Here is a 27992-nt window from a genome sequence, read left to right on the forward strand (position 1 = left end):
TGCGGTCAGATTTGAACCCAGGTCCTCCTGACTTTAGGGCTGGTGCTCTAATCACTTTGCCATTTACCTGCCTGGAAGAGCAGTAGTTATTTTTTGAAGCCACATTGCAGAACTGAGAAGGGAATGGGAAGTAAAGAAATGAATTCAAGAAGGATAGGCAACTTTAAAAAAAAGTTTGTGTTTTCTTTTATTTTTATATTGTATCCCTTCCCACTTCCACCTCCATCCCTCTATGGAACTTACACTCCTTTTTTGAAAAGAAAAACCAAAACCAGTCAGCATAGATACTGTCTAAGTATCTTATATACTTATATACTAATATATACTTAAATACTTACTATACTTATATCTTATATACTAAGTATATAACATTCTGTAATCTTTTACCATTTTTCTGAAAGGAAGGAAGTGTATTTGATCATTAATTTTCCAAGCTTGAAGAATAGTAACCATAATTAATCAAACTTTGGCTGTTTGTTCATTTATATTATTGTATGTATTCTTCACTCAAGAAAAATCTTTTCATGTTTCTCTGAATTTTTCAAATTAAGTTTCTTGTGACACAGAAATAATCCTTTATGTTCATATTGGTACATTGTTTCCTGTTACACTGAGCTCTGTTATTGCTACAGCATGATTTCTGTAGAAATTCCCTAAGTATCAAGCATCTGTCTGGTATGTTTCCAATTTTATTTGTTCATTTGGGTTTTTTATGCTGGAAGTGCTGCTATAATATGAGACCTTTCCCAATCCCTTTGTTCTCTTTGAAGTAAATATCTAGTAAAGGAATTGAGTAGATGGTTTTTTTTCTAGTTTAGTTTTGAAAGGGACATGAGGTCTAAGGTCTTGGCTTGAAAAGATGGCAGAATCAAATGAAAGATTTTATAAGTGGGAGAAGTTGGTCCCTGACTAATCCCCAACCTAAGATATAATTTCAGAAAGTAAGAGGCAAATAATGAGATGATAAAAGCAAAAAAGACACTCAAAAAATATGAGTGTCCTTTCATTTCTTTACAAAATGGAAAAAATTCTCTGATTGAATTGAAAGAGGAACTTGGCCAGCGGTGAAAAAGATTAGCCATACTATACACCTTTCAGATTGACTAAGATGACAGGAAAAGATAATGATGAATATTGCAGGGGATGTGGGAACTGGAATACTAATACATTGTTGGTGGAGTTGTGAACTGATTCAACCATTCTGGAGAGCAATTTGGAACTGGGGTATTACACTGTGCATAATACCCTTTGATCTAGCAGTGTTTCTACCAGGTCTATATCCTAAAGAGATCATAAAGGAGAGAAAAAGATCTACATGTGCAAAAATGTTTGTAACAGCCCTTTTTGTAATGGCAAGGAATTGGAAACTGAGTGGATGCCCATCAGTTGGAAAATGGCTGAATAAATAGTAGTATATGAATGTTATGGAATATTATTGTTCTGTAAGAAACGACTAGCAGGATTATTCAGAGAGGCCTGGGGAGACTTACGTGAACTGATGCTGAGTGAAATGAGCAGAAACAGGAGATCATTGTACATGGCAACAACAAAATTATATGATGATCAATTCTGATGGATGTGGCTTTTTTTCAACAATGAGGTGATTCAGGCTAAGCCAATAGAGAGAATAGAGAGAGCCATCTGTACCTGGAGAGAAGACTGTGGGTATTGTGCAGCGTGATAATTGTATTGTATTGAAAAATTGTGCATGTTTAACACATATTGGATTACATACCAGCTAGGGGAAGGAGTGGGAGGAAGGCAGGGAAAATTTTAGAACACATGTTTTAAATTATCCATGTATATATTTTCAACATAAAAAACTTTAATTAAAAAAAAAAAAACAAAACGGTGATCATGCCTGGTGGTGGCTCTTAAAGATTCATCTTGCTAGCTTTGTAAGTGACCTCAGGGTTGGGAGCAGATTTGTGACTCTGTACCTGTGTCCTTTTTTTTGGAGGTGGAGAGGTGTGAGTGAAAAGGAGAAAAAAAAATGCTAGTTAATTTAAATATATAGTTTTTGTAAGAATTTTTAAAATCAAGGAATTAAAAAGAAAAATAGGCAGAAAAACAAAATCCCGTAACAAATTCATATAGCCAAGCAAAACAAATTTCCATATGATCATGACCATAAATGTGTCTTGTATTACATCTGTAAGCACGTCACCTCTGAGACGAAGTAGATAATAAACTTAATCATTTGACCACTGGAATAATAATAACTTCCTAAGTCTTTCAAAATGGTTCATTTTTACAATGTTGTTGTTATAGTATAACTTGTACTCCTGGTTCTGCTCACTTTACTTTGCATCACTTTATAGAAGTTTTTTTATGTTTCTTAGAAAATCATCCCTTTTGTTATTTAATGTATAATAATAATATTATTCTATTCACTTATCAAAATTTGTTTAGCCATTCCTCAGTTAATAGTCATTTACTTTTTTTACAATGTTGCTATAAATATTTGTGTGCTTAGGGCTTAGGCTTAGGCTCTTCCTCTTATATCTGGGGTCTAAACCTAGTAGTGGTTATCATTTTTCTCACATTTTGAAGGTCAGAGCTTTTTTTGGGGGGTGTTTTTGTTGTTGCTTTCCACACAATGATATTTGCCTCTTAAAATGTTCCAAGTATTTTAAGGATATCAACATTTTCAAATGTTACCTCTTAAAAAAAAACAACTTTTTTTTTCCAAATTGCATCAAAAATCAATTTTAAGCATTTAATTTTTAATATGTTGAGTTCTAAATTCTCTCTCTCCTTCCTTTTCTCCCTCCCTAAGATAGCACATATTTTGAGACAGGTTATATCTGTGCAATCATGCATAGTTCCATATTGTCATGTTGTGAAAGTAAACACAGACTAAAAAAAACCCACAACATACCTATATACACAAATAAAGAAAGTGAAAAATAGTGTGCTTTAATCTGCACTTCAGAGTCGGTTCTTTCTCTGGAGCTGGATAGCATTTTTCATCATAAATCCTTCAGAATTTTCACGAATCATTGTACTACTAAGAATAGTTAATTCATTCACAGTTGTTCATAATACAGTATCACTATTATTATGTACACTATTCTCCTGATTCTGCTCACTTCACAGCATTAGTTCAAGTAAGTTTTTTCCGGTTTTTTGGAAAGCATCTTGATTATCATTTCTTGTAGCTTGTTAGTATTCTATATAATCACATACCAAGACTTGTTCAGCCATTCCTCAATTTATGGACATCCCCTCATTTTTCTAATTCTTTACCACACTAAAAGAATTGCTGTGTATTTTTATATATGTGAGTCCTTCTGTTTAAAAAAAAAATCTTTTGTGAATACAGACCTAGTAGTGGTTTTGTTATATCAAAGGATATTGCATGGCACAGTTTTATATCTTTGAGAATCGTGTCAAATTGCTCTCCAGAATAGTTGGATGGTTTACTTATTCTTAATACTCGGCATAATTATAGGTTTACTTTTAATGCTTAGAAAAATGCAATATTCTCCCAATATCCCTATTGTTGTTTCCACTCATAGAGGAAGAATCTGAGTCAAAAAGTTAAACTGTGACAAAATTGCTAACAAAATCCAGTTTTCTTTCTTTTCCTGTTTTTTTTTTAAGATGATATGACTTCTATGAATGTTTGTGCCATATCTTGGTATCAGAGAGACCATCAGGATATTGGACTCATCTTTGCAATACCAGGACCTCCATGCTAACTTTTTGTTTGGATTTTCAGTAAACTTCAGACGGATATAAAGATGACTAATTTGGAGGAAATGAGGATTGCCATGGAGACTTATTATGAGGAGGTATTAAGCTCTTTTTCCTAATGCAATATCAAGGGAAGGGGAAGTTACAAACTATGGACAGAAAGCAATATTCTGATTATACTAACCAAAACTGAACGGACTATATAAATTAGAGTCTTGATGCTGAGATCAGCATTGCTGGAATTGGGTGCTCTCTTACTTTGTCATGACTTTTAGGTGAAAACACACTTTGGTTTGTTTTGGTCCTAAGCAATACTCAGATCTCTCTAGTGGAAGTGTCTTCAAAGGAAACTCTTTTCGATGCTAGTGATGTGTTTTTTAAAATGCATTCTAACTTTGATATTTTGCAGATCCATCGTCTCCAGGTTCTTTTGGCAAATACTGAAACTACAGGAAAGAAGTATGTTAGTTTCTTTGGGGACATATATTTCGTATATTGATTCACATTATTTAAACTGTTATAACAAAGAAAATAATCATCTAGGAACTTTTGATATCCGTTACTTTGAAGCATCTTGAAACACCTTTCTTTTTTAAAAAAAGAATAGTTAGAATTAGACCTCTCACATCTAGACATCTGAGCTTCTCGAATCACAGAGATGATTCTCATTATTAGCTTTTTAATTGTTGATAATATTTTAATTAGGTCTGTTATCAAGATGCTAGTTCTTAAACTCCACCTGTTTTATAACACTTTCACATAATGCATTAAGGTTTGCAAAGAATTTTACTTTCGGTAGCTCTGAATTAAATATATCATCATCATTATCATCTCCATTGCATAAATGAAGAAACTTGACTGTCAGGTTAAATGGCTTGCCCATGGTCAGACAGTTAATTATTGGAGTCAGGATTAAAACCTAGATCTTGTTTTCAAGTCCATTGCTTTTCCCACTATGTCACATAAGCTGTCATCTTAGTACAATTTTATTCTCCCACTTTAATTTCTCTCAGTTTATATTATCTGGAAATATACCAGACATTCTATTCATTCATCCAACAAATATTAAGTGCTTATTATATGCAATGCATCATGCTACATCTTGGGATCATAAAGATAACACAACAGTTTCCATTTGAGGGGAAACAGGGAAACAGTAGGAATACCAGTAAGTGCATGTATAATATTCGCTAGGAAGAGACATCTGAGATGAACCTTGATGACGGAAATCAGTTGTATAAATTACAGATTAGAAGAAAGTGCATTTCAGTCAGGGACACATTGGTTGGAACATAAGAGTAGATGGAAAAGAGTCCTAGGCAATAAGCCTGGAAAGATAAGCTGGAACCAGACTGGCATGGACATAAAATGCCAGGCAGAAGCCCCTTCCCATGGTTCAGCGGATATGATATGAGTTAGCATAGATTCTGTCTTAAAATAGATTTCTTCTACTTTATTGCTCTAGTTATCGTATTTTTGGATCCTTGATTTGATTTAAAGTTCTCCCCTTCTTAGCACCATTTGGAGCACTGTTTCCATATTATCTGCTTCCACGTTCTATTGAACTCTACATTCCATTTGAACTTCACTATTCTTAATGTCAATTATAGTTTGTTTTTGTTTTTGTTTTTAAAGGCAAATCAGAAGGTTTCAAAGAAAGTCTTAAGAGGAACACTGTAGCTTTGGGGGTCGCTAGGTGGCACCATAGTGCACAGAATGCTGGGCCTGGAATCAGGAAGGGTCCTCTTCCTGAATTCAATTCTGGCCTCAGACAGTTATTATCTGTGTGATCCTGGACAAGTCACATAACTCTGCTTCAGAAGGTCCTCATTGCTAAGAGTTGGAGAAGGAAAGGGCAAACCCCTCCAGTATCTTTGCCAAGAAAACCAAAAATGCAGTCATGAAGAGTTGGACATGACTAAAAAAATGACTGAACAAAAGCAACTGAACAACATAGCTTTGGACCCACTGAAGTGTTTTCAAAAACAGTGTTTCTCTTTCCACCCCTATCTCTGTGCTAGCTACCTGTATTTTAGCATTAATAAAATCTCTCTTTAAATATGAAGCCAGAGAGCTCTCTTGTGATTTTTTTTTTTAAAGCATAGGAAAAATAAAACCTGGGGTAAGTTTTACCTTGGATATTGAAAAGATTGACTAGTTGACTTGTTTTAGTTTAAATAATTTGAGAAGAGAAAAATATAATCTTTTCTCCTGATTAATGACATTAATGGTAATACCATTTGTTTAGAAATCATTTGTTTATCTTTGAGATATTTTACTTTTTGGTTTGTTTTGTACATAGGTCCCCAACTGACAAGAAATCAACTCAGAAAAGGCAGAAGAAATTGAGTGCTACTGTTCTCCACTTGTCTAGAAATGTTCAGGAACTTCAAGAGGAGAACCAAAGCTTAAAAGAAGATTTGGATCGGGTGCTAAGCAATTCCCCTATTTCTAATAAAGCAAAAGGTATCATCTACAAATATCATCTACAAGAGCATTTACAAATGAAGGGGGATTTAACTTCAGCTTTTCCATGAGGGTAAAGATCAAGGATGCCACAGGAGTCTCAGCCTTTACTCTGCCCAGCCACATGATTTATTTTGGCATATTGCTAGTATCTGAAACAAGGCCATAAAGCTTTGGGGAGAATTTATCTTTTGAAAAGTCAAAGCATGCAGTTAATATGACTCTATATCTTTACCATTAGGCGAGTGGATCTTTTTTTTTTTTTTTAATAACTTTTTATTTTTCCAAATACATGTAAAGATAGTTTTCAACATTTACCTTTGCAAAACCTTGTGCTCTAAATTTTTCTGTCCCATAAAAAAAAAAAAACAGCAGCAAACAGTTCAATATAGATTAAACATATGTATTCTTCTAAACATCAGAGTGTATGAACAATTTTTAGAACTACTGTAGATCTAAATCACTATTGATTAGAGAAATTCAAATTAAAACAACTCTGAAGTCCCACCTCATATTTCTCAAATTGGCTAAGATGACAGGAAAAGATAATGATAAATGTTAGAAGGGATGTGGGGAAACTAGAACATTAATATATTGGTGGAGGTGTGAACTGATCCAACCGTTCTGGATAATAATTTGGAACTTTCCCCAAAGGCTATAAAACTGTGATCCAGAAGTGCCACTACTGGGTCTGTATCCCAAAGAAATCATAAAGGAGGGAAAAGGACTCATATGTGCAAAAATATTTGTAGCAGCTCTTTATGTGGTGGCAAAGAATTGGAAAATGAGTAGATAGGGAATGGCTGAATCAGTTATGTTATATGAAAGTAATAGTATATTGTTGTTTAAAAAATAATGAACTAGCTGATTTTAGAAAGGCCTGGAAAGATTTACATGAACTGATGCTGAGCGAAATAAGCACAACTAGGAATGGTTGTATACAGACAGTAATAATGTGCAATGATTAACTATGACAGACTTGGTTCTTTTCAGCAGTTTAGTGATCCAAGACAATCCCAATAAACTTTTGATAGAAAACGCCAAGACTAAATATAAATTAACACATGCTATGTTCATTTTTTTTCTTTTTTTTTCTGTTTTTTTTTTCTCTCTCGTGGTTTTTCCCTTTGTTCTGATTTTTCTCACCCAACATGATTCACAAGGAAATGTGTAAAAAACAACAACAACAACAAAAAAACAATGTGCAAGTAAAACCAGAAAAAAACAGTTCTTTAAAACATATTTCCATATTCACCATATTGCACAGGAAAAATCAGATCAAAAGGTGAAAGAAAAATGAGGGAAAAAATTAACAGCAACAAAGGTGAAAATATTCTGCTTTGATCCACATTGTTTCCATGGTTCTCTCTCTCAACGCAGATGGCTCTTTCCATGACAAGTCTATTAGAATTGCCTTGAATCACTTGAAAAAGAACCATGTCCATCGCAATTGATCTTCCCATAATCTTGTCATTGTATACAAAGTTTTTCTGGTTCTGCTCACTGCACTTCAAATTAGTTCATGTAAAGTCTTTCCAGGCTTTTCTGAAATCATCCTGCTGATCATTTCTTATAGAACAATAATATTCCATCACGTTTATAGCCATAACTTATTTTTTTTTATTTTTTAAATTTAATAGCCTTTTATTTACAGGTTATATGCATGGGTAACTTTACAGCATTAACAATTGCCAAACCTCTTGTTCCAATTTTTCACCTCTTATCCCGCACCCCCTCCCCCAGATGGCAGGATGACCAGTAGATGTTAAATATATTAAAATATAAATTAGATACACAATAAGTATACATGACCAAACCGTTATTTTGCTGTACAAAAAGAATCAGACTCTGAAATATTGTACAATTATATAGCCATAACTTATTCAGCTTTTCCCCAACTGTGGGATCCACTCAGTTTCCGTTTCCTTGCCATTATAAAAAGAACTGCTACAAACATTTTTTCACATGTGGGTCTTTTTCCCTTTTTTGATCTCTTTGGGATTCAGACCCAGTAGAATCACTGCTGGATTAAAGGGAATGCACAGTTTGATAGCCCTTTGGCCATAGTTCCAAATAGTAATAAATCTTGACATAATTTGAAATATGCCTTCTGAATTTTAGCATGGTGTAGGAATAGTGTTTAAGGTTTCAGTGTTAAAGAGTCAGCTTTTGGCACAGTGGGTGGATCACTGGACCTGGAGTCAGGAAAACTGGAGTTCAAACCCAGTCTCAGATATTTACTGATTTGTGTGACCTTGGATTAGTCATTTAACCTCTATTCGCCTCAGTTCCTTTAACTTCAAAATGGGGATAATTACAGTATAGGGTTGTTGTAAGAATCCAACGAGGAAATATTTACAAAACTCCCAGCAGAGTGCCTGACACATAGTAAGTGCTATATAAAAGTAATTTCCTTCCCCGTTATCTCATCTTTTATATCAGCTTCTGAAAGTTGAGTTTTATTTAGCCCCTTGAAATGAGTATTGCTGTTTGTTATTCCTTCCTTTATCCCTTTTCTATATCCTGTGTCTGGCAACTATCTGTCTTGCTGTTTTCCATACAAAACACCCATTTCCCACCTCTGCACTATTGTTCTGACTGTAACTCACCCTGATAATGTGCTGCACCTTTTAACATCCCTCATTTCATTTGCTTCAACACACTACCTTAAACATGAAGCTTTTCTTTTTGGTGCTTCTATTGCTACATCTTTCTCTTCCCCCCTTTTGTCTTGTATTTATTTTGTATATACTTATTTATTCATATATGGTGCCTTCTCTGGAGTGTCTGCCATTTTTGTCTGTATCCTCCCAGCCTTGCACAGTACCTGACATATTGTAGGGACTTATTAAATGCTGATTGATTGTCTATTAAAGGCATTGTTGTTCCCTTTAGGTTATAGTGAATGGAGTAAACAAAGGCTAATGAGACGAATCTCAGAGTTGGAAAAGGTGAGTGACATAATTATTTTTAAAAGTTTTTTATGCTTTTTATTTTGTATTTATATTTAATTTTTGGTTTAATTTATACTATTTTTAATTTTTTAAGTGATATGACTTATGTTTTTAAAATTTGTTTTTTTTTGTTTTTTTTTTTTTTATTTAATAGCCTTTAATTTACAGGATATATACATGGGTAACTTTACAGCATTAACAATTGCCAAACCTCTTGTTCCAATTTTTCACCTCTTACTCCCCCCACCCCCTCCCCTAAATGGCAGGATGACCAGTAGATGTTAAATATATTAAAATATAACTTAGATACACAATAAGTATACATGACCAAAACATTATTTTGCTGTACAAAAAGAATCAGACTCTGAATTATTGTACAATTAGCTTGTGAAGGAAATCAAAAATGCAGGTGTGCATAAATATAGGGATTGGGAATTCAATGTAATGGTTTTTAGTCATCTCCCAGAGTTCTTTTTCTGGGTATAGCTAGTTCAGTTCATTACTGCTCCATTAGAAATGATTTGGTTGATCTTGTTGCTGAGGATGGCCTGATCCATCAGAACTGGTCATCATCTAGTATTGTTGTTGAAGTATATAATGATCTCCTGGTCCTGCTCATTTCACTCAGCATCAGTTCGTGTAAGTCTCTCCAGGCCTTTCTGAAATCATCCTGTTGGTCATTTCTTACAGAACAGTAATATTCCATAATTTTCATATACCACAATTTATTCAGCCATTCTCCAACTGATGGACATCCATTCAGTTTCCAGTTTCTAGCCACTACAAAAAGGGCTGCCACAAACATTCGTGCACATACAGGTCCCTTTCCCTTCTTTATAATCTCTTTGGGATATAATCCCAGTAGTAACACTGCTGGATCAAAGGGTATGCACAGTTTGATAACTTTTTGAGCATAGTTCCAAACTACTCTCCAAAATGGTTGGATTCGTTCACAACTCCACCAACAATGAATCAATGTCCCAGTTTTCCCGCATCCCCTCCAACAATCATCATTATAAAATTTGTTTTTTAAAAACTGGCCCACTGGGTGAAATATTAGTCATCTTTTTTTTTTTTTAATAATTATAACTTTTTATTGACAGAACCCATGCCAGGGTAATTTTTTACATTATCCCTTGCACTCACTTCTGTTCCGATTTTTCCCCTCCCTCCCTCCACCCCCTCCCCTAGATGGTAAGCAGTCCTATACATGTTAAATATGTCGTAGTATATCCTAGATACAATATATGTGTGCAGAACCGAACAGTTCTCTTGTTGAACAGGAAGAATTGGATTCAGAAGATATAAATAACCCGGGAAGAAAAACAAAAATGTAAACAGTTTACATTTCATTTCCCAGTGTTATTTCTTTGGGTGTAGCTGCTTCTGTCCATCCTTGGTCAATTGAAACTGAGTTAGATCTTCTCTTTGTCAAAGAAATCCACTTCCATCAGATTACATCTTCATACAGTATCGTTGTTGAAGTATATAATGATCTCCTGGTTCTGCTCATTTCACTTAGCATCAGTTCATGTAAGTCTCTCCAAGACACTCTGTATTCATCCTGCTGGTCATTTCTTACAGAACAATAATATTCCATAGCATTCATATACCACAATTTACCCAACCATTCTCCAATTGATGGGCATCCATTCATTTTCCAGTTTCTAGCCACTACAAACAGGGCTGCCACAAACATTTTGGCACATACAAGTCCTTTTTCCTCCTTTAGTATCTCTTTGGGAAATATTAGTCATCTTGATAAATTTCAATTGTTTTAATATGGTCAAGATTTTTAATGCCATTGGTGTAAGGAACTCAAAGTGAGGAAGTTTTAGTAGTGGAGATCAGCCATTATTCTGTAGCTTAGAGCATTACTAAGAATGGGGAAACTAGGTGGCTCAGTGGACAGAGCACTGGACCTCAGTTCAAATCAAGACTCAGACACTTGATCTAGCTATGAGATCCTAGGCAAATCACTTACCCTTGATTGCCTCCAGAGGCAGACAGAAAACTTCTCTGCAGTAGTAGGATTTGAACCTAGTTTCTCCTGTCTCCAAAGCCAACTCTCCAACACATTATTAACAATAACTTATTTACTGTGTCCTCTTCTTCTCTCTTTTTATGAATTTTCATTTCTTAAAATTCTGAAACTAAGAAATACCAAACAAAATGAACACCTCCATATGTATTATTAGAACAGGAAAAGATTGTATATAAAGTTTGTTTTTCTTTAAAAATAAATAATAAATTCAATACATAACTTTCAAAGCCATCCAGCTATGACTCCTTCTGGTCTTTCTTGTGATCTTTTTTCTATCTTGGATTGTTGGAAGCAGACTTTCCTCTCCCCCTCCCCCTTTCTCCTATCTTCTCTTCCAATCTCTTTTTTAAAATCAGTTAGTAAACAGGCATTTCTTAAAATACCTACTATGTGCCAGGTATCTATGTACTTCTTAAGTTGTGTTACTTTTGTTTTCATAGTGTTAAAATGTGTAAAATTGTTCTGATTCTGTTTTCTTTGTATCAGTTTCCATATGCTTGAATAGTAGTTTCACATGTATAAAACATTTCTCTTATAATAGCCCTGTGAAAGGATAATACGCGTATTATCTTCATTTTATGGATGAGGAAAAAATTGAACCTTAAGAAAGTTAACTGATGTACTATACTAAGAGAACTAGGATTCAAACCTAGATCTCTTAATTTTAAGTCTAGCAGCCCATGCTATATTTGTTATAGATGTAATTTTTATGTTATAATGATATTTTATTACATTGATGTACTACATCATAATTAACCATTTTCCAACTTGAGTATATCAGCATATTTTTTTCCCCTAGATTTTCACTACTCCAAACAAAGTAGCAGTAACAGTTTTTAGTAATATCTATAGTTTGTCCCTAGTAGTGAGATCACTGGATCAAAATTTTATTATTTTTATTATATACTTCTAGATGCATAGATTCCCCTGGGCCCCCAATATTGAATTTTATTGTTTTACATTTCTTGCCAATTTAATGGATATAAGATGGTACCTCAGAATTGTTTTAAATTTGCCTTTCTCTTATTGTTAAAAGTTAGAAAACATTTTCAAATGATCATTAACAGTTTATGTTTTCTCTTTTAGAAATTTTTCTGTTCATGTCTTTGGATTGCTCATATATTGGGGAATAGATTTTACTATCACAAATTTGTGTCAGTTCCCTATGGATTCAGAAATAATTTTTTAAAAATCTGTTAGTTTGCTATATTTACAATATAGCAGGATTTTCCTGTTTCTTTTTATTTTGAATATATTTCTTTTTGATGTATAATTTTTTTAATATATTATCAAATCTACAAACTGCATATTGTCATTTCTCCTATGTTCAAAAATGTTCAAAAGGTAGATATTTTTCTCTTTCAAAATTGAGGTGATAAATTTTCTTTTAGAATTCCTTTCTCTAATGGTTTTTATATTATTGAGTTTATAGAATGTGAATCCTATATCTGGTTCTATTTCCTTATTCCCTCTTTTGAATTATTAATAACACTTCTCTATTTTATTAAAGTTGACCGTCTTGATCAATTTCTTCTCCTGTATACACTCTCCTCTCTGGATTTTCATGACACAGCTCTCTTATGGTTCTCTTCTACTTATTTGATAGTTTCTTCTCAGTTTGTGTTACTTTTTATCATGTTTACTGACTAGGGGAAAGGCTTGTCTTGGGCCTTCTTTCAGTACTATCTCATTTGTCAATCTTGGTGCAATTATCATTTCTTATGCAAATGATTTCAAGATTTCTAGATCCAGCCCTAATGTCTCTCCTGAACTCCAGTTCTCTGTCACCAGTTGCCTTTTGTACATCTCTACTCATAGCATTTCAAATTCAACATGTCTAAAACAGAATTCATTACCTTCCTTCCAAATCCTCTGGAGCTCTTTTGAACTTCCTTGTTACTGTCAAGGACACCTCCAGACAACATCATTGCAATGTTCAGTTCCTTAACTTACATATCCAGTCAGTTGTTAAATCTTGTCATTTCTACTCTACCTATTCATTAAATTCTAATGATTCCTTATTACTTCCAGGATCAAATATAAAGTTCTCTGATATATAAAATTCTTTACAACATAGATATTTAACTTTTCCAGTGTTCTTACATTTCATTCCATAATTCAGTTATACTGGCCAATTACCTGTTTTTTATATACCATATTTCATCTCCCTTCTCTCCTTACCCTTTAATTGCCCTTCCCCTTTGCCTGAAATATTTTTCTTCTTCACCTTTGCTACTTTGTTTCCCCATCTTCTTTCAAGACTCAGATAAAAGCTCACCTTCTCCGGGTTGCCATTCTTGGAAATTACTTTGTTTTGTTTTTTAATTTTTATTTTCCTTAGTTACACAGAAAAACAACATTTTTTTTTTGGTTATACATGTACATTAATTTTTTTTTACATGTTTCCTTATAAATTCTGTTGGGAGAGAAAAATCAGAACAAAATGGAAAAATCACAAGAGGGGAAAAAAAAGAAAAGAAGGGGGGAGAGTAGATATAGCATATATTGATTTACATTTAGTTTCCATAGAAAGGAAAGAAAACTTCCTGAATGGTGTTTTCCATCCAAAGTTTATTTGAAATTGCCTCAGTGAACTACTGAGAAGAACCAAGTCTATCATAGTTGATCACTGCACAATCTTGCTTTTGTTGTGTAAAATGGTTTTTTGGTTCTGTTTGTTTTGCTCAGCATCAGTTCATGTAAATCTTTCCAAGCCTTTCTAAAGTCAGCCTGTTAATCATTTTTTATAAAACAATAATATTCCATTACTGTCATATACCATAACTTATTCAGCCTTTCCCCGATTGATGGGTTCATTTTCCAATTTTTTGCTACCATAAAAAGAGCTGCTACAAACTTTTTTGTACATGTGGGTCCTTTTTCTTCCTTTATGATTTCTTTGGGATACATACTCAATAATGGCACCACTGGATCAAAGGGTATGAATAGCTTTATAGCCCTTTGGATGTAGCCTGGAAATTACTTTGTGAATTTAGTTATTTAACTATAATCTTCTCCATTAAAAGATGAGCATCTTAGGGGTAAGGGGTTGTTTTTGTCTTTCTTTCCTTAGTACTTAGCACAATGCCTGGCATTATAGCAACAGATTAATAAATGCTTATTTACTGACCTAATAATGTATTTTCAAAATCGGGCTGAGGAAATCATCCACCTTCATAAATATTTTTCCATAATTTCTTTTGATATCCTGAACTATTTTTTATACAAATGTTACTTTTATCTCATTCAGCTTTGCCTAATTGTTGTTTTGATTAACAGTGAATAAATTTATAAATAAACTTGGAGTGTATTGACATTTTTACCACTTATCTAATGTACATATAGATTGTTTATTTTTCCTTTATTTCTATTAAAGCTGTTTAAAAAAATTTTTAATCCATCCCATATGTATATGATTTAGTAATTTAATGTCCTTAGACTTTTATTGTCATTTGGTAAATGGTTTCCTCCATTTTATAATTTTTTTTTTCTAGTTTTTTGTTACTCATGTGAAAAATGCAGGTGATTTGGGGGCAGGTTATCTTATAACTGTTAACTTTTAAAAATAACAACTGAAGATCATTTTTTGTTGTTGATTCTATTGATATTTAAAATTATATAATCATGACATTACAATCTTTTTAAAGTACTAAGAATCAACAAATCAATGTGTGATATTAAAGTCTATGCCATATAAAGCTATTTTTGTAAATCTTGCTGCTTGCCTCAGAGGGACTGATAATGTTGAACAAGTAACCCTAAACATGTTAAATGATTGCAATGTAGCAGACAAAAGTGTTTTTAAGCATTGGAATCATTGAGCTGAAAAGAGACTTTAAAGATTATCTTGTCTAGGTCCCTTATTCTTCATATTGAGAAACAAACTGTTATAAGAAAGGATAAAAGGAAAAATTTCAGAGAATTCTGGATAGTATATACTAACAAAAAAGTGAGCAAAACTAGGAGAATAATTTATACAAGTTCAGCCATATTCTGAAGAACCCTGAACAATTCAATGACCAGTCGTGTCTCCAGAGAACCTATGATATATAGCATATTAGTCAAGATAAAGAACTGATGAAACTCAAGATTCAAAGATATATTTTTAGGTATGGTCACTGTGGGCATTGTTTTTGCTTGATTTATGTTTATCTGTTGCAGATTTTTTTCTCCTTTCTTTTTCTTGGTTTTTAATTGAGAAGGCCAAAAAAATGTAAACACAGAAGAGAAAAGTTCAGAAGGAAGAACAAACAGGACAGTAATATGTAGAATTTCTTATATGCTTTTTTAAAAAAGCAAATAGTATGAAATGATGCAAGCCATGGTTTCATATTCTTTTTATGTTTTCCTGCACGTAGGGAAATAATCTTTTAGCACAAGACTTTTGAGAAATTAAGCATCATGCTCAGATCACTCATCGATGCAGTACAAGTGCTTTTAGCATTTCTAATTTCTAATAGTACAGGTAGCCAATTTTATTTGGCTATTTTTGATGTGACTTCTTAAAAAACTTATCATTTCAAGATATAGCCTCATTAATACTTATTTTCATTTAGTTATAACTTTATTTTCTTTTTTTTCTCTTCTGTTCATATATACAATATATAGTGTTATGAACTAACTTGCATTTCTAAATCTTTAATACAAATATGGCAACCGAACTAATTCCTTTGGAATTTAATAGAATGTCAACACACTTTAGAGGAAAAATTTAAATTTTTTCCTAACAAAGCAGATATTTAGGATAAATGGAAAATATCTCAAAAATAATTTTTTAAGATGTTTACCCAAAAAAGTGGCTATAAAATTTTTGGGGGGCTATATCTGGAAATTAAATAGTTTTAGAGAAGATGCAGTAGAAATGGAGAACTAAGATATTTCTGGTTCACATAACTAGCAGAACAAATCTTTTTCTCTTAAATTAAAATTTTAGTTTTTATAGGTTATCAGAAGGATGAGAAGGATTTTATAGGTTATCAGAAGAAAATGAGAAATAGCAAGTGATTGCATCAAAAATTCTGAAAGTTTTTGGCTTACCAGTTTACAGTTCATTTTCATAGCAGTTTTTGACTACTTTGCTAACCCTTGCTACCTATGTAGGACTCTTAAGCCTGAGCTCTAATATATCCTCTCCTGGAAGCTCCATAGTAGAATGGAAAGAGGACTCACCTTAGATTAGATAACCCAAATTCAAATTCTACTTCCTTTCTTACTAGCTGTGTATGGTTTTGTATAAGCTGTCAAACCTCTCTAAACCTTAGTCTCCTCGCTGTAAAATGAAGATAATAATACTTATACTTTCTCACAGTGTTGTTATAAGGAAAGTCTCCTGTAAACTGTATAAAGTTAATGTTATTAAATGATCCAGAGTTAACTTTTGATTTGCATTTCTGTTGCTACCTTTTTGAGTCTACTTTTTTTCACAAGAATCTTTTCCTCAATTCATAAATTATCTCAGCTAACACTGCTAAAACCTCAGAATTTTTAGTGAATTACAACCTCTATTATTTTAGTAAACTATGTAACAGGCAAAGTTCCCTATGTCGTAAGACTAATTTCCTTTTGGTTTCTTGTACTTGCTCTGGGCTCCATCAAATAATTGTAGTAGTATAGAACACTGAGTTTAGAATCAGAAGACTTAGATTTGAATCCCACCATTGCTACTTAATGTAAGAATTTGAGCAGTCTGTGTCCCATCTTGAGATGTCAGTATAAGACTTATAGACCTCTAAAGATCACTTCCAGCTGTAAAGCTATAAAACCTAAAAATAAGAAAAATAATAGCTAAGTGTTTGTGTTTGTTTTCAGAAAGTGGGTGAGCTCGAGAACACAGGATCTCATTCCCCAGAACAGGTCAGATTGGTTCCTTTGATTCAGTCAGCACCAAACACAGCACCGCAGGATCTACTGAGATCTGAGCACTCTGATGAGTGTGATCGACTTCGAGGGATAGTGAGAAAGTTGAAGGGGGACAGGAGTACTCTGCAAGCTCAGCTGTCTGATAAAGAGTACGTCTCTTTGCAACACAGCTACCCTCCTTCCACCATGTGAAAAAGTTCTTGCTTCTTCGTGTTAAACAGTTTTGCATCTGAAGTAAATCTAGTTTGGTTTGGGAGAAAACCATCCGTTTTCTAGGCCCCAAACTGACAGTGTTCAATAAAGAATTGTTTACTATGCTGAAATTTCTTAGACTTTGGCTTCAAATTCTGCTTTAGTGGTAATAAAACATTTGCTGAATTACCCCTAATGCATATAAATTACAATATATCAATGGGTTAAATCACACTATTAGAAAAATTACTTAAAAATGCAAATCCAGGCCACATCACATTGCAGTGATTTCCAAAGGAGTTTCCAATTTTTTTCATAATGAAATTTTATCATATGTTGCTTGAAATAAACAGGCCATTGATTGAATTGGTTCTTTGTTTGTTTGTTTTCTTACCATTATAACAGTATTTGATCCAATTTTGTATCCTTTTAATTTTTGGTTATAAGAATTTGGTAAAGTAAAAAAAAAAAAAAGTTGAATTTTTTCCTATTCAGTTTTCTTTCTCTGGTACCTTGTTTTTTGGCTTAATTGAAATGTGGTGCCTCCTCTGGGTTTGTAATTACATACTTTTCTACTCTGTCTAGTTATAATTCTGATCAGGTCAGGATAAATCTAAGTTTTAGAGATTGAGTTTATCCACATAGCTTCTGAGTATCATGCTATTTGTTTCAGTTTACTTTGGTCCTGTTGATTTAGCCCACTAAGTTCTGTCTTTTTAGAAACTAAATCCTGTTATTCCCCATTGTCCTTCTATTTATAATTAAACTATATTTTATATGAATAAAGAAACTCTTTAAATCCAAATTTGAAAAATTCACATTTAAATAGGTGGTATTTAAGGTAATTGTTTTGAGTAGCAAATAATTTTTATAATCATTTGATTAAGCTAGATAATGATAAGTAAGAACATGTTAAATGAACACTGAAATTTCCCTCTGATCCTGTATATTCAGTTTGGAAATGAAGCAGTTACTACAGGCAAAAGCTGCTTTGGAGAAGGAGCTGAAAAAAGTGGAGGATACAGAAAAAGACAGAAAAGAGAATGAAGATACCATGAGGTAAATGGATTGAAGTGTCCTGAATTTGTAAAGAGAATGCAAAATGCATGCTGGTGTTTTTTGAATGGGGTCAAAAAAAAGTGCACAAAGGTGAAGACCTAATCATAAAGTATTGATGAACTAAAAGCAGAAGCTGAACAGAAATATTTTGTATTGAGAGTCATCACTAAGAAATTCCTGGAAATGATCAGTTAAAGAGGACAACTTGATTTGTTTGGGGTGGAGAGAGAGAAGGGAATAAAATAGTACTTTAACTTTTTTTTTTTTTAAGAATGTGGGAATTGAAACAAATGAGGAAAGGATATATTTGCTCAAAAATAATGTTTTCTCTTTTCATCTTCAGTGTTTGTAATGAGGAATTATATTTTTCCTCTTCTCATTGCTTATTACAACCATTTAACCTATTAGGATAATACTTTATAAGGGAACCATGTAGTTCCTACTCTCAGGCTTACATTTATTTAAGTTAATGCTAGGTCTGAGTCCAAGCCAGGTTTGGTATCTGGTCCCTGTGTAATTTTCATTTTGTTTCATTAGATTTTGGGGTCAGACAAAACACATTATTAATATCAACATGACTGTGTTATCCCCAGGTCATCCCCAATGTGTCAGGACAACCTAATGAGTGCCTATTTCTCACTGTGGGATATTCATCAAATTCCACCATTCAAAAGAAAGATTATGATTACAAGTAATATTTGATCTTTGCCCTTACCACTTCAGAGAGGAAATTCAAAGACTTACCAAGAAGTTGCAAGAGACGGAAGTAGACCCACGAAAAATTGAAGATGACCCCATGGAGATAACACATGAGGTATAGCGTAGCTGTATTTTCCCTACCCCATGTTCAGGCCCTGAGGATTTCTCAAGCTAGTTTTAAGGGATGGTTCTAACTTTTTCTCAGATTGAAACTTTTTCTTGACTGGCTTTTCCCAAATGAATTTCTCATTTGTTATCCTAACAGGTTTCTCTATCTTAAGATATTATGTTATAGTTTGAAGTTTGTAATGAATGTATTGTCAGCAAGATGGCTTCTTGAATCAGTATCCTGCTCTTACTTCAAGAGGTGCTTTTGCTCTTCAGTTACATTTCTTTCTAGGACAGTACATTGGTAAGGAATTACAAGCAAGGATACATTTCACTCTGGCACTTTGCTTTACTAGTGTTCTTCCAATATGCAAAAAGTTCAAGATTATGGAATTTTTCAAATGAGTAATTTACTTAGAGGAGAAATGCATTAGGATATGACTCTTAATAAGACAGGGATTTGGTTAGATTGAAAATCTTCTTGTTGAAAAGAAATGAGAAGATGGGTACATCTCTGTGCAGGTCTGGGAGAGCAGAAAGATGTTCATTGGGACATACACCCCTTTTTCTTTTTGTTGAAAGACCTACACATATGGATTCTGAAGCAGTCGGGTTAGGCGATTAGAAGCTTTCTTTTTTTTTTCTGCCAGCAGGTAGCCTGGTTTGGCCCCTGTCAACCTTGACCATGTCAGAAAAGTCTAACCTTCTTCTCTTAGGCAGCATCTGTAATGGCTGCCTGATTTGCTGTATGGCACTATCAAAGTCACAGCCTCTCCAGACATCCTCATTTTCTTCATCTGTAGGAGGAGATTGGACTAGAGAATTTCTGAAGTCCCTTCTAGAGCTGTAACCTTCTGTTCAGGCAGAGATGGAGAGGGCCGCTAGGTGGCATAGTGGATAGAGCAGTAACCTTGAAATCGGGATGATCTGAGTTCAAATTTGATCTCAGACACTTAACATTTTATAGCTGTGTCACTTTAACCCCAATTGCCTCAAAAACAAAGTATCTTGTACATGCAGAGGTTGAACTAGATAAGCTCTGAGCTCCATGAGTCTCTCTGCTTCTTCATTATCTCCCTACTAGCTCATTCCTGGATTCTTTTAAATCTGTACCATAGAAAGCCAAAGCAGAACCCAGATCAGACTGAGAGTTTAAGTGTTAAAATCCCTCAGGCTGCTACATGCTCTGAAAGAAGCATAATGTGTGCATATGACAGAGAAGGACAGTTTAAGCTGGTTTGTCACCAAAACACATACCTGAAATAGGGAAGTAGTTTATCCCACAGAATCTTTGCTTTTTTTGGCAATACTTTGTTGTCCATTGTTGTTAGAGAAAACTGGAAGGACGAAATCAATTCTTAGCTGGTAGACCAATATCTTTGGTTTCTATCTGGCACACAAGGACCACATTTACAACATATCTTAGTTTCAAGGGTTTATTTTTTTGAGTAAAAAACAAGTTTTTTTTAAAGGCTGCATTCCTATGTAGTTTTTCTCAGGGCCTTTAAAAACTAAGGATTTAATGAGGCCAAAGTTTTCTTTGTGTATGCCACCAATTGAAAATTAAATTTGTATTTAGTTTTTCTTTAACAAAATTGATTCATTTATGTGCCGCTTTTAGTTTTTTGGCTCCTTATCATGTAATAAGCATTGGATCTTAAGTATCTCAACTTTTGGCATAGAAGAAAAAAAATTTTTTTTTACTAAGTATTTGGAAAGCCTCACTAGCACTGTTTTAATTGCAAATTTGGATAAGCCACAAATCCAACAGCTAAGCAGCAAAAATCAGGTTTTCCTATAGAGCAGGCTAGTGTGACTTCTGCCTTATCTTGTTATTATTGACAGCTGCCTGGAGAAATACCTGTTAAAGAGATTTCATCCTTTTACTTAATTCTGTTTTAGTCCTTCCTCGAAAATATTTTTCATTAATGAATAAAGCATAATTTGTACACTATATCTAGGTGTTTTTTTGATACACTATATCTAAGATGTTTTTTTGAGGCAGTTTTCCCAGTTACATATTGAGTAATACACAAATGACTTTTCCTGTCAACTAGAAAAATTCGTCATTTTTCAAAAGCTCCTTTGTTTGACTAAATGCTTAATTTGCTATAAAAAATTTTCTAATACTAGGCAGGATCTCCAATTTGAAACAACATAGCAGCAAAGCAGAATTCAAAGTCCCCTATTCTATATCCTAAGAACACCAGGATCTCTAATCATATGAATGACATGGCATTATATGTAACCAAGTTGTATTTTTCCCCCTACTTTAGGTTACAGATAAAGTTAATATTTAGTGTACATTTATAATTATTTTGGGAGGCAAAGAAAAAATGTTTACAAAGGGATGCTGACTTTAGGAAGATCTTTTTGAATGACATAGAGATGCCTTCCCTGCTAAAAACAGTATCTATCTCCTCTGTGATTTCTTATAGCATCTTGTTCACACTTCTTTTTTTGTATATAACAGGTTCTGACTTATACATCTCCTCTCTAAAAACATAAATACTATGAGGGTAGGGACTGTTTTATTTTTATTTTATCTTGTACCTCATACATTCATCAACGCTGTTGAATAAGGAATTGGGGACTGATTTGGACTTGAAAAATTTTTAGTCCTGTGAAACCCATATTTTGGTTCTCCAGTTTCCTTCAGTAAATTTGGATATTCTTTGTAGAATTTTAACCCTTTAAAAGAAAAATTCCATTTCCTTGAGGAGTTAGGATTTTCCACATATTTGGGAATGTGTTTTCTTAGTGTCTCTTAGATTAAAGCTCATACAAATTTGGAGCTCTTCCTTAATCTCTTCCCCCATAAGATGTTCTCCAGACCATTAAAGAAAAGTAAGAGACAAACATGTCTGTCCTATTTTCTTATTTTTTTGGCATGTTAACTTGGAGGTTTTTGAGAAGAAATGGCTTTAATGCAATGAATGCCTGTCTTTGTACCATTGTGTAGAATCTAGAACCAGTCAAGAAAGACAATTCTCTTGTTATATTTAAATTCTTTCTCCTTTCATTTTCTTAAGGATCTGATATTATGGCTGGTTATATGAACTTAAAGGATGAAGGTATATATATTTAGTCCCCTTTTCATCATGAAGAGATTTCATCCTTTTATTTAATTTTGATAATTTGGCATTGAAACTCTCTTATTAGCTCAGCTATAATGCTGAGGTGCCATATCAGCAGGATCTCCTAACTTTTGCCTCCCTAGTTATTGTCTTGACTTCAAAGAATTCAAGCCTGTAGTCAGCAACCAAATTTTTCTTGACTAAACTTTGAGGAAATTTGTCCAGTGACTTTACAGTTGAACTCTTGTGTTTTTCTTTTTGCCATTTTTTTTTCTTCTAAAACTGGACAGTCTCAAACTCTTGAGAATCAAATCCTATAAGAAGGTAAAAAGCTAGATAATGATTTTTTTTTAACTCTCTTATAGCTTAGATCCCTGTATAGTTATATTTAAGATGTTCACAATGGATTCTGTTTTTAGAAATTTAAGATCCCTTTGCTTCTACCAGGAGATTATCTATTGATTATTTTTTTCCTTGATAATTCCTTTTCTTTATTGAATTTACTTACTAGAGGCTCTCATAAGTAAACATTGTAAACAGATAATAGAAAATATCTCTGGAAAATAGAATAGTAAAGTAATTGACATAAGACGTTTTTATTCCAACACCTTTTTTTTTTTTTTTTTAAGCAGAGATGCTAAGAATATTTAGTGTTGATTCAAAGAAAGGTAAAGCTATTGGGTAGAGTTTGAGTAGTCCTAAATAGGCAAGAGATAGATCTGAATAGTACTAATTGTCAGTGATCATTCTAAAACAGTGTAATCCAGTTTATTTACTCTGGACTTTAAGGAATTGAAATGTGTTATGATTTGAAAAATTAGAACTTGCTGCCAAGTTGCTTAAGTTAACTTGCTTTTCTTTAGTCAAGTATGAAGTGCATTAATATATTTTAAGGGTAAAAAACCTTGCAGGCTGTTATCAGAAGAAATTGTAATTACCATTCTTTCTTATCATCACTGTTAGTAAATTAGCAAGTTGCTCCCTTCAGTAGAGCATCATTGTCCATGAGATCATAGTACTCTGGGGAAAGGGAGAATTTAGGTTGGTGGGCTTAGCCAACAGATGTGATGGAAGCCAATTGTTCTTGACAGTATTCTGTTAAAGGACATTTGACCTAGTTATAAATTTTTCATAATGTTCTGAATTGCTTCTTTCATGAGATCTTTTCCTAATAACTTTGTCTCTGCTGAATTTAGAGATTAGTATTTTCATTGTTAGAAATATGACATTGAAATATTAACAGAAAATGTGTACCAGAAAACTAATAACAATATGGAAACAATAACTATTTGATAATTGTAATGGAAAAACTTTCTTCCCACCTAAATCAAAACTGATATTTACCATAGTTAATTCTTCTATCTGTATTTTCTATTTATTAATGATAATTAATAAATTAAATTAATAAATTCACCTAATGTAGTTTGTTTATTAAACCTAAATAAAAAAAGGGGGAAGGGGCTTTTCCAATTTTTATCTTTATAACATCAGAAATTTGCTTTTATTCATTCATTCTAATTTAAGATATGATTATCTTTTTAAAATCATATAGACATATATAGGCATAGTGACTCAGGCTTCTGGAAATAGTGGTAATGCTAAAAATGCATCTTGGCTTCAGAAGGTTAATTCAAACTCAAAACTTACCCTCTTCTGCCCCAATCATAGGAAATATTTTTTCCAATAGAAGAATTTGGCCCATCCTTTTGATATTAGGTATCATTAATGCTGCCATTGATCTGTCAGAGCACTAAATAACCCAAGAAGCAGATATTCTGTGTTCTATCCTCATTGGTGCTACTAACTTGCTTTGTGACCTCAAGCAAAATTAATAACCCTCTCTGTGCTTTAAGTGTTCTCAAGCTATAAATTAGGGATGCTGATATTTTTCACTTACTAATCTCCTTGGGGTTTGAGAAGAATTAATCATGTCTGGAAGGCTTTTTGAAACCCACCAGAAAAATATTGAAGTATTGCCATGCTGGCAGGATCACAAGTGATGTCGTGGTTTTTTGTTTCTTTTTTTTCCCGACAAGAAGAGTGCTGCCAGAAAGAAGTTTAGAGACTTTAATGAAAAATGACTTTGAATCCATTTTACAGTTTGTACTTTGTTTCTCATCAAAGATTTTGTCAAGTTGAGCAGTGGATACAGATTTTCTCCAAATTAAAAATCATGATCAGAATATCCTGTTATCATGTGAAGTAATATCCTGCCACCTTACCTGATAGTTATCTACCCTGCTTCTACTTATTCATTTCCTTCCATGACTCATTCTTTTCTGTCTTGAATTTCTTGCAGGCTCAGGAAGATGCCTTTATCTCCTCCAACATTACCTGTATCCAGACTCGGCAAAGTTCTGTACCGCGTTCAAGTAATGTGTCCTCTTGGCCTCCCACTTTCCAGTCTGCTACAAGAAACAAAGAGCACAGAAGAGATAAAGCTGCCAGAATTATCCAAAATCAATGGAAGATATTTAAAAGAAAGGTGATAATTTCCTGAAAAGAAATACTGTTCTACATAGCTGTTACCTCTTTCTGTTCTAGACTCTCTGGCTTCTTAATGAATGTTCTTAAAAAAGCACTCTCCTAGAATCATAGACTCTTAGAGCTGGAAGGGATTTAGAGAGCCCAGCCATCAATGCGTGTAGCCCTTTGTTTTTATTAGTGAAAAAACTGAGGCCTAGCCTGGTGAAATGATTTCCCCAAAGTCACACAGATAATCAGCAGCAGAATCTGATTCCCATTTGAGTGCTGTCCCAGACTTTCCCACTGCTGGCACATGGGTGAGTGGCATTATCCCAAAAGTCTTCCTAGTAAGAGATAGAGGAGTTTAATTCCCATATAAATTCTTAATAGACCTAGAATCTATAGTCAGAAGGTTGTGTGATGCTTTTCATTTCAACTCATGTAAAAATCACAGGACTTTTGCTTTGCCCACAGAAAAATAATGCTATTGATCCATAGTATCCAAAGGTTGAGTTATTTTTATATTTGAGTTACTTTTCTAGAATGTGTTGCTGAAACCATTCATCTACTCACCTGACAATCAGATGAATGAAAATGTGATTTGTGAAATGATTAATTGGAGTTAGGGGTTCAGTCTGCCTTAATAAAACTCAGTTTTTCATGGTAGAAAACTAACTGACTGTTATGTAGATCAATCCTTCTAGCCTTGGCTTCATTTGCATGGTCAACCAACTGAACTAACTCTTCGAGAACTCTTTAAGATTAAACTATCTTTAATGTATTTCTGACCATATAGTCAAGGCCTCTGATAACAGATAAATGTTTTTAGAACTCTTATATCTGGAAACTTTATCTCTAATTCTATTAAAGGAGTGCAGACTGGTTTTTATGGGACAGATACTGTTTACTTGATCTACTTATATAGAAAGGTATGGGCACAGAGAAGCTAAAAAAGTTCTCTTAAGAATGCCAAAAAAATTAAGTATGTGTAGGAATTATGGAAACTTACACATGATGTGAATACTAGGAATTCAAACAATCTTAAAGCTTAACTAATCTACCACAAGAGAGAATGGGAACGAAACCTTGCAATATATACATTGCTCTATTTATAACAAAAGATCTTAGAGAAAAAATGTAATTATTGAGTTGTCAGTATTTTATTTTTGTTTTTACTTTTCTAAAATGACCATGGAGTTACTTGTTTACACTAAATTTGTAAGAAAGGATCTTAGAGAAAAAATATATAATTGATTTGTTGAGTTGTCAGTATTTTTTTTTTTTTTTCTAAAATGACCATGGAGTTGTGAACACTGATATCTGCTCCATTGCATTAGATTCCCTACTTGTGTAGTCCTCAAAGAATAGTTGTAATCCCCTTCTCTTTTTTGAAGCTATATATTGCTGTTCTGGAAATCATAGTAAGCCTTTCCATTTTGGTCGAAAAATAATGGAGTTGCTAGAGCAGTGTTGTAACCCAGAATATATACTGTCTCTATTCCCATGTCCCTTAATCTTCAGTAGCCACCTAGTTCTTCAATTTCATTCAGCTTTCCTCTATTATTTACTCTGCAGGTGTTGAAAAAGTTAATCAGTCCTAGCTAAAGTCCCATCTTCTACAAGAAGTCTTTCTGGATTCCCCCTTAATCCCTAGTAGCTTTTCTCTATTGATTACTTTCACTTTATACTGGATGTGTCTTGTTTGTACATAATTGTTTGTGCGTTGTTTTCCCCCATTAGATTGAGAGCAGGGACTGTCTTTTGCCTTTCTTTGCATCTCTTCATTGCTTAGCACAGTGCCTAGCACATAGTAGGTACTTAACAAATGCTTATTGATTGACTGACTAACAAGATAGGTTGGGATTTTCCCTCTCCAAATTCTAAGACAATATTAAGAGAATTCAGATTCTGATAACTCAATTTATTTTGCTAAAGGTGTGTAATGTTATGTAAATCTGATGCTACTAATATGGTTATCTGAATATAATTTGTCTGTATTGGGCCTGTTTATTGTAAAACCTACATCTTTAATCAGGTGATCAAAAAAATTCAATCTGCCTATGGAGACACCCTGTGCTTAGCATAGTTCCTGGCACGTAGTAGGTGCTTGACAAATAAATGCTTATTATTAAGAGATAATATACTTAAGTTCAGTTCCAATGTTTGTAAAATAAAAATAGCATAAAATCATAGAATCTCTGGGTAGAATGGGCCTCAGAGATATCTGGGTCTGACCTGCATCTGAAAAGGAATACTCTTTCTAATGTGACTTGAGAAGGAATCCTCTGTGACTACTATATGGAGACCTCCAGTAATGGAGTACTCACTGCTTCCCAAAGCAGTGCAGTATATAATCTTCCAATATTAATGCTTGTACAAAGCTCTGAGTCTATAGAAGGCATTAGGTTTTCTTTTAATTTACTATATCTAAGGTCCAAGCCACAACTAAACTTGAAATTAATGATTGGTTAGTCTCCACATGAGCTGCCTCTTGGCTTATGTCCAGCATATATTCAAAAAGTCAGCATTTTTGTAGATATTAAAGTTAGAGTGAGGAATAGTGGTGCTAAAGGTAACTACCCTTCTTAATAGTGGCAAGTGGCAAAATGGAAGTGATTTTCATCAAGTAATAATAAGATTATTCCAAAATTTATTACTCTTTTTTTTTCCTTTGGACTGTGACAGTTTGAGCAAATTCAACAGATATATTAAGGCATTTACTTTTTCTAAAATACTCTTTTAAGATGCTGGGGAGATAAAAATGAAATATCCCCTGCTTCAAAGGAACTTATATTCTACTGATATATCTTCAGCTTTTATTCTGTAATGTGCTAAATGATCTTTTGTCCTCTATATGCCTTGGACCTCATCATTGTAACATGTACCCACTCCTTTCGCCTTCCCATTAAAATACAGATTTATTTCTCTCCATCCCACATTATCCTGCTCTTTATCCTTATCTATTTCTTGTTTTATTGATGGACAGATCTTTTCCTTGTGATGCTTTTTACTTAGATAAGTTAGTTATTATTAAACATCATCTAGCTAATGTAATTTTCATCTCAGTGACAAACATTAATAGAGAGTACTATTGCTCCAAACGGCAAATACTACTGAAACCTTTTACTTTAATTTGAGAATTTTTAGTCAGTAGACTTGCCTTCCTATTTACATTTTGCTTTGGTCGGGGGAAGTACCTAGTGTTGAAGAAAAAGTTCATTGTTCTTTCAGTCCAGGTTGTGTTATCTTTTTTGTTTTTATCTCCACAAAAACTATATTTTTCAGTCCCTTAGTTGATCAAATAGCAATGGTAAGGAGGAAAAATGAAATCCTCTGGGGGAAGAATGTGATTTTAAAAAGCTGCTAGAC

General features: G+C 33.5%; 1 protein-coding gene across 7 annotated transcripts in view; it reads left to right on the forward strand.

Moving 5' to 3' along the window:
* The window catches only part of IQCE (IQ motif containing E), a 181969-nt gene that overhangs the window by 63644 nt on the left and 90333 nt on the right, over positions 1-27992 (forward strand). For 6 of the 7 annotated variants that reach the window (XM_031941151.1, XM_031941136.1, XM_031941131.1 and 3 more), the window contains 8 exons: positions 3725-3797; positions 4109-4158; positions 6002-6165; positions 9061-9116; positions 16972-17171; positions 18169-18273; positions 18997-19087; positions 24457-24642. In XM_031941151.1, the coding sequence (XP_031797011.1) occupies positions 3725-3797; positions 4109-4158; positions 6002-6165; positions 9061-9116; positions 16972-17171; positions 18169-18273; positions 18997-19087; positions 24457-24642 (925 nt within the window). The remainder of the gene's footprint in view (positions 1-3724; positions 3798-4108; positions 4159-6001; positions 6166-9060; positions 9117-16971; positions 17172-18168; positions 18274-18996; positions 19088-24456; positions 24643-27992) is intronic. The other variant, XM_031941158.1, reaches the window with a different exon arrangement.

Source organism: Sarcophilus harrisii, chromosome 1, assembly GCF_902635505.1.
Source record: "Sarcophilus harrisii chromosome 1, mSarHar1.11, whole genome shotgun sequence".
Lineage (NCBI taxonomy): Eukaryota > Metazoa > Chordata > Mammalia > Dasyuromorphia > Dasyuridae > Sarcophilus > Sarcophilus harrisii.